At 42.2% G+C, this 7,758-nt stretch overlaps 1 protein-coding gene across 1 annotated transcript in view; it reads left to right on the top strand.

Annotated features, from left to right (window-relative positions):
* Positions 1-270: 270 nt before the first annotated feature.
* The window catches only part of LOC118625023 (fibrous sheath-interacting protein 2-like), a 105,707-nt gene continuing 98,219 nt past the window's right edge, over positions 271-7,758 (top strand). Inside the window, 2 exon segments of the mRNA XM_036253343.1 lie at positions 271-369; positions 659-784. Coding sequence (XP_036109236.1) covers positions 271-369; positions 659-784 — 225 coding nt within the window.

Genomic DNA, 7,758 nt, shown 5'->3' with positions numbered 1-7,758 from the left:
GGTTTTGTGTGATTTGACTGTTGGTTCAGTGTTAGTTTGAGGGAGAGATGATATTTCGATTGTGGGCCTCTTAGACCAGGCCCCAAGACTGATCTCCCCAACTCTGGATGCTCAAACCTCAAGCCAGAGGGAAGGCCCTCTGAGGGTTCCGCCCTTTGTGAGCCCCACATTCGGACCTGGAATGCTGCGAGGGTGGGGCCTCAGGACAGGGTACTGGCCATTCCAGGTCCCTTAGGACAAGGGACGGGGAAGGAGGAACCAGGTCCTACGATGGAGCTCTACCTCAGCTCCTGCTCCAAGCCTGCTAGCGTTGCCGCCACCAAGACAGCCACGAGCAGCGTGGTTGAAGACATGAAGCAGTGCGGAGAAGTGAGTGAGGAGGCCTAGGTCCTTGTCCCCGGCTGGGCGGGGCAGCGAGAGCCACGGGCGGCCCGGTTCCTACCCATCTTGCTTCGGGCGCCCTCGTGCGGTGCAGTGGGTAGCGGGGTCCGCAACTGGCTGGTGACCTAAAGGTCTTCAGGGCTGTGTGGCAGGGTGGCTCCCTTCAACCCTGACTGTATGATCTTTGCTTCCTTTGGTTAAAGTAGGAGTAGATTGGCCTAAACTAAGTAAATAAAATCTAAAAGGAAAGACAAAAGTCTCCCATTTTACCTGACAGGTCGTGCACAAAACCCACATTCCAGGCCTAGGAGCAGCTGAACTCCTGGATCTGCCTCTTGGGGTCAAGCTGCCTGTGATCCCAGGGAGCAATACTGTATACTACACCACGAAGTTAAGTGAGAAGGTAATTTCTGTCTTGACATCGGTTGTCTTTGCCCATTTCTTCTTGCTGTTCAAGTCAGACACTACATTATACAAACTCCATTAAGGGAATTCATATTAACATTCACAGCAAACAAATCAAACCCCACATTAAACCAAGGTATTGTTTAGGACTCATGCCAAGCAACTTCATCTCCTAAGGCTTGCATAGAAACAGGCTAGAAAGTTTCAATTTTTAGTTCTCTCAATTTGTGGAAGCATACTAACTTAAGATACATCTAGTGAGATTTTATTTACTTACAAATAGGTATATTTGGTTAAAAGGTAGAAAATTATTGGTGCTGGCTGGCATTTAATTGTTACAATTTTAAGCAATAAAACTTAGAATTCTCATTACAGAAACTTCACTATGATTTTGTTTTGAGAGAAATTCGATTTCATACACAAAAGTGAGGGAAATGGAATTGAAATGAGTTAACATGCTTAGGTGCTTTAGCCTCACGTTAACGGAAGAAGGCTCTGCCTCTCTTAGAGATTCCATGATTTCCTCCAACCTTCCTATCCACTCTTTACTCCAACCCAGAACCTCAGTTTCCTCCAGCCGGGGTCTAATACACACACGTGACCACAGATACCACGCTAATGCTCCTGTGCTTTCATTCACCTTGCTCCCAAACCTGGCATCCCCTCCTCTTCTCCTCAATCTGAATCTCAGCCATCTTTCAAGATTTCATTCTGAACTATCAGAGCCCCCAACGAGCTTATATTTCCTTAGAACTTGCATTGCCCTTATTTTGTAAACTTTTATTTAACACTACAATTTTATAGTTATCATTTTATAACATAAATCACACTGGGTTATAGTGCGTATTTCCCTCAAACCCTTTCTAGTTTTTAGTCCTCAGCGCTACTCCCACCCTCGAACCTCCCCAGCCCTTGACTCATAAACTAACACCGAAGGAGATTCACTACATTTTTTTAAATGGTTTCTTTGTTTAATATCACAAAAAAACTCTACAAGGAAGAATTCTGAGTGATCTCCTTACCCTTCTATTCTCTGTGACATCAGAAATGAGTAGGGTCCCTTGGCATTTAATACTTGCTTAGTAAACATGATTTCTTAAAGCAAGTTTTGCTTCTGGAAGACATTTGTTTTTAAAAATAAATCTTTTCTACTAGGACAGAGCAAGCTAACTAAAAACATGCCTCCCTCACACAATTTAGCTGAGAAATATTCACATTAATTAGCTGTCCTAAAGCATGCTTAAAATCTCTGTCACTCTTTTGTGTCTAAACTTAGCCCTGTCTTTTTTTTATCAGCTTCTTCAGATATATTGTTTGGTGATATTAATTCATTTGTCAACTACTTTTTAAAAGTTGTTCTCTTGATAATTGAAAATTAGTTTTTAAAGATGGCAGCAGGCAGGACCAGAGGGAGGGTGAGTGTGTGAGAGAGTGTGAGTGGGCGTGAAGGTGGACAACCAAACCCGAGCAGTGCAGAGCCACTGAGCAGAAAGTTCCTGTGCTGCACACTGGAGCAGCAGGCTACCACGGTAAGCTGCGCTTCAAGGCACTTCTCCCTGCACCACAGGGAAGTCACACCATTTTGGAAGATCCTGGGTCTTCCCTGGGAGGAAGCAGAGGAAGTGGCTAGGGCCCAGCAACCTGAGCCCACCAGTGCACCTGGTACCATCGAACCAGTGAACACTCTGTGTCAACACAGACCAGTGCACAATAGTGGAGCTCCCAAGGTGCCGGTCGCGGAAGCCGCAGACAGCCAGGAGCCCAGCACCATCCCCCACAGTAGCAGTCTATTCAGAGTCAAGATATACTCCCAGCAACAAATGCTGGGGAGCAGGCATCCATCCCCAGGCAACAGAAACACAGACCAGCAGCTGAGACTCATCCTCAAAAACTACAGCAAAAGCTGAGCAGGAGTTGAGCCCCATGGGGCAGCAGCACTCCCCAGCACTCCCCAGTGGTGAGACCTGGGGCTCCACAGAGGTCTGTGATGTCCAGCAGCTCACAAAAGCAGTGGGAAGCTGGAGCCTGAGAGGGACTGGTTCTATCCAGCTGCCTGCCCATGGAACCTGCATGGTGTGGGGGTACCAGAGAGGCCTGTGCAACCCAGCAGGGACTGTGCATTCCAATTATCTGCGGGACCTGCAGGGTGCTGAAGCAACAGAGAGGCCTGTGTGACTCAGTTGCACACAAGATTGGCGTAGAGGATGTGAAAATGGAGACGGAGTGAATGGAAGATACACAGATGATTTCCCAGGACCAAACAGGAATTACAACTAAAATAAAGACAAATCCTTGAAAAAAAGCAAGAGTAAAGCAGCAAGACAGGACCATATAACCAGGGACACTGGAAGGATCTCTGGAGGTGCGAGAGGGTGGCGGACTGGGAGCCCACAGACAGCAGGAGTCTTAGCTGTGAGCAGCACTCTTGGAAAATATAAACCAAGCCCACTTCACAGTGCAGAGAGCTGGGACAGAGCACTAAAATAGCCACAGCCACTCACCTGGGGGCTACGGCAGAAGGAGGGCAAACTGGGCTGAAACACACAGGATTTGGAGGGCACTCAGGTTTTGCTGAGATGCGACCACAAAGGATGGTGGCCAGTGTACTCCTTCCCCAAGCTGTGGGGAAAAGAAGCAGCCCCCACCTTGGAGATTAAGCCTTTCCCAAGTGAGGCAAAGAAATGCAAATTGAGGATCATTAACAACCAGCGTCTATCCCACCTTCTGGAAATCCACTTATGCAGAATACCAGGGCTACATTCTAAGACACTGAGTAACTGAGATTACTAGCCACCAAGAAAAAGCTAAAGGATAACTAATCCATTCCTGGGCTTGCAAATCTACCAAGGAAAGTAAGACTTGACAGTGGTGTTTAACAGGGGCCCACCCAGGCTCATCAAACATAGAAGAAGGAGGCACAAACAGCAGAACACCAACACCCACAGGGAAAATTTGGGAGACTCAAAAACCTACTGAGATAGCCAAAATGGTGAAACAAAGAAACAAATCCCAAATGAAAGAACAAGAGAACACTATTGAAGTTGAGATAAATGATATGCAGTCAAGCAAATCATTAGAGGTAGAGTTCAGAGCCATGATCTTGAGGAAGCTCAAAAGCAAAGAACATCAGCACCATTAGTAAAGATATAGAAACACTGAAAACCAACCAAGTGGAAATGAAGAATGACATAGCAGAAATTAAGAACACATTGGAAGTACTAACCAGCAGAGTAGAGGAAGCTGAGGACCATATAAGTGAATTATAAAACAGGGTAGAAAAAATCAACTAATCAGAAAACCAAAAGGGAAAAAAAATTAAAAATCAATAAGACAGCTTAAGAGAACTGTGGGACAACTGGAAAGGTAATAACATTTGCATCATAGGAGTGCCCGAAAAGGAAGAAAATGGGCAAGGGTTAGAGAATATATTTGAAGAAATAGTGACAGAAAACTTTCCTAACTTGGTGAAGGAAGAAGGCATTCAAGTTCAAGAAGCACAGAGAGCCCCAAGTAAGAAGAACCCAAACAGGCCCACACCAAGACACATAGTAATTAAAATGCCAAAATTTAAAAACAAAGACAGAATTTTAAAGGCAGCAAGAGACAAGCAACAGGTTACCTACAAAGAAACCCCATAAGGTTCTTGGCTGACTTCTCCTTTTTTTTTTTTTATCCTCACCCCGAGGACATTTTTTTGATATTTTGTTCAGATAGAGTGGGAGGGAGAGAGAGAGAGAGAGAAACATCGACGTGAAAGCGACACATCGAGTGGTTGCCACCCATACGACCGACCAGGGCCGGGGACAAACTGCAACCGAGGTACGTGCCCTTAGCGGGAACCGAACCCGGGTCTCTCCGGACCACAGGCCGACGCTCTAACCGCTGAGCCAAGCCGGCCAGGGCTTGGCTGACTTCTCAACAGAAACACTACAAGCCAAAAGGGAGTGGCATGAAGTAATCAAGGTCATGAAAAACAAGGATCTGAATCCAAGACTACTCTATCCAGGAAAGTTATCATTCAAAATAGAAGGTCAAATAAAGAGTTTTCCAGACAAAAAAAAGGCTAAGGGGATATATTAACACCAAACCAGCACTGCAAGATATGCTAAAAGGACTGCTGTAATTAGTAGAAGAAATAGGAAGAAAAATATAACCACACTAAACAAAAATGGCAATAAATAAGTACATATCAATTATCACCTTAAATATGAATGGTTTGAATGCTCCAATAAAAAGACACAGAATACCTGACTGGATCAGAAAGCATGACTCACATATATGTTGTGTGCAAGAGACCCACCTCACAACAAAAGACTCACATAGGTTCAAAGTGAAGGGATGGAAAAAAATTTGTCAAGCAAATGGAAAGCAAAAAAATGCTGCGGTAGCAATACCCATATCTGATAAAGTAGATTTCAAAATGAAGTCCATAACTAGAGACAAAGAAGGCCACTATATAATATTGAAGAATCTATCCAATAGGAAGATATAACCTTGGTAAACATATATGCACCCAATATAGGAGCACCAAAATATATTAAAAATCTTCTGGAGGTCTTCAAAGAAGAAATCAACAGCAATACAATCATAGCAGGGGACTTCAACACCCCCATGGACATCACTGGATAGATCTTCTAGACAAAAATTAACAAGGACACACAGACTCTAAATGAAGCACTAGATCAAATGGATTTCATAGATATCTACAGAGAATTACACCCCAAAGCTGCAGAATTCACATTCTTCTCAAGTGCACATGGGACATTCTCAAAGATAGACCACATGTTAGGACACAAACTAAGTCTCTTCAAGTTCAAGAAGATTGAAATCATATCAAGCATATTCTCAGATCACAATGGCATGAAACTAGAAATCAATTGCAACAAGACCATGCAAAGACATTTGAACACATGGAGGCTAAATAGCATGTTATTAAACAATAAATGGGTTACCGAGGAAATCAAGGAAGAAATTAAAAACTTCCTGGAAACCAATGAAAATGAACACACAACAACACAAAATCTATGGGATGCAGTGAAAGCAGTTCTGAGAAGGAAGTTCATAGCACTTCCGGCTTATCTCAAGAAGCAAGAAAAATTTCTAACAGACCATCTAACCTCAGAACTTAAAGAACTAGAAAGCAAACAAAAAGAAAACCCCAGAGCAAGTAGAAGGAAGAAAATAGTGAAGATCAGAGCAGAAATAAATGACATGAAGACCAAAAATACAATTCAAAGAACCAATGAAACAAAGAGCTGGTTCTTTGAAAAGATAAACAAGATTGATAGACCCTTAGCTAGACTCACCAAGAAACAAAGAGAGAGAACCCAACTACACAAAATCAGAAATGAAAGAGGAGAAATAATAACTGACACCACAGAAATACAAAGGATTGTTAACAAATATTATGAACAATTATACGGCAACAAATTCAACAATCTAAGCAAAACGGACAAATTTCTAGAAACACATTTTCTCCAAAAATGGGACTGAGAAGAGATAGAAAACTTGAACAGACCAATAACAACTAAGGAAATTGAAGAGGTAATCAAGACTCTCCCAGCAAACAAAAGCCCAAGCCCGGACAGCTTCACGGGGTAATTTTGCCAAACATTCAAAGAAGAACTAATACTCATTCTCCTTAAACTACTTCAAAAAATTCAAGAAGAAGGATGACTTCCAAACTCGTTTTATGAGTCCAGCATAATTTTAATTCTAAAACCAAAAAAGGACACTACAAAGAAAGAAAACTACAGGCCAATATCCCTGATTAACATAAATGCCAAAATCCTGAACAAAATACAAGCAAATCCAATCCAGCAATACATCAAAAAATTATTCACCATGACCAAGTGAATTTATCCCAGGGATGCAAGGCTGGTACAATATTCGCAAATCAATAAATGTGATACACTACATAAACAAAATGAAAGATAAAAATCATATGATCATATCAATAGATGCTGAAAAAGCATTTGACAAAATCCAGCACCCATTTCTGATAAAAACTCTCAGCAATGTGGGAATATAGGGATCATATCTCAACATAATAAAGGTCATATTTGAAAGACCTCCAGCCAGCATCATACTCAATGGGCAAAAATTAAAAGCATTTCCCTTAAGAACAGGAACAAGACAAGAATGTCCACTTTTGCCTCTCTTATTTAACATAGTGTGGAAGTCTTAGCCACAGGAATCAGACATGAAGAACGAATAAAAGGGATCCAAATTGAAAAGGAGGAAGTGAAACTGTCATTATTTGCAGATGACATGATACTATACACAGAAAACCCCAAAGACTCCATTAAAAATTTGCTAGACTTAATAAATGAATTTGGCAAAGTAGCAGGATACAAAATTAACGTCAAGAAATCGATGGCATTCTTATGCACCAATGATGAACTCACAGGAAGAGAAACTGAAAAAACAATCTCATTTACCAACATGGCAAATAAATTAAGATACCTAGCCCTGGCCAGTTTGGCTCAGCAGTTGGAGCATCTGCCTGCGGTACAGAGAGACCCAGATTCAGTTCCCGCTAAGGGCACGTACCTCGGTTGCCGTTTGTCTCCGGCCCTGGTTGGTCGTGTGGGTGGCAGCCACTCGATGTGTCCCTTCACACCGATGTTTCTCTCTCTCTCTCTTCCTCTCTCTTCCTCCCGCTCTATCTGAACAAAAAAATGGAAAAATGTCCTTGGGTGAGGATAAAAAAAAAAAGATACCTAACAATAAACTTAACCAAAGAAGTACAAGACCTATTTGCAGAAAAGTACAGGACATGGAAGAAATAAATAGAGGAAGATATAAAAAAGTGGAATCACATACCTTGTTCATGAATTGGAAGAACTAACATCTTTAAAAAACCCATACTACCCAAAGCAATCTATAGATTCAGTGCAATCCCCATCAAAATACCAAAGACATACTTCACAGCACTAGAACAAATACTTTAAAAGTTCATATGGAACCAAA

This window comes from Molossus molossus, unplaced genomic scaffold (assembly GCF_014108415.1).
Source record: "Molossus molossus isolate mMolMol1 unplaced genomic scaffold, mMolMol1.p scaffold_m16_p_11, whole genome shotgun sequence".
Classification (NCBI taxonomy): Eukaryota; Metazoa; Chordata; class Mammalia; order Chiroptera; family Molossidae; genus Molossus; species Molossus molossus.
The sequence above is the reverse complement of the archived record's forward strand: the minus strand, read 5'-3'. Positions and strand labels throughout refer to the sequence as shown.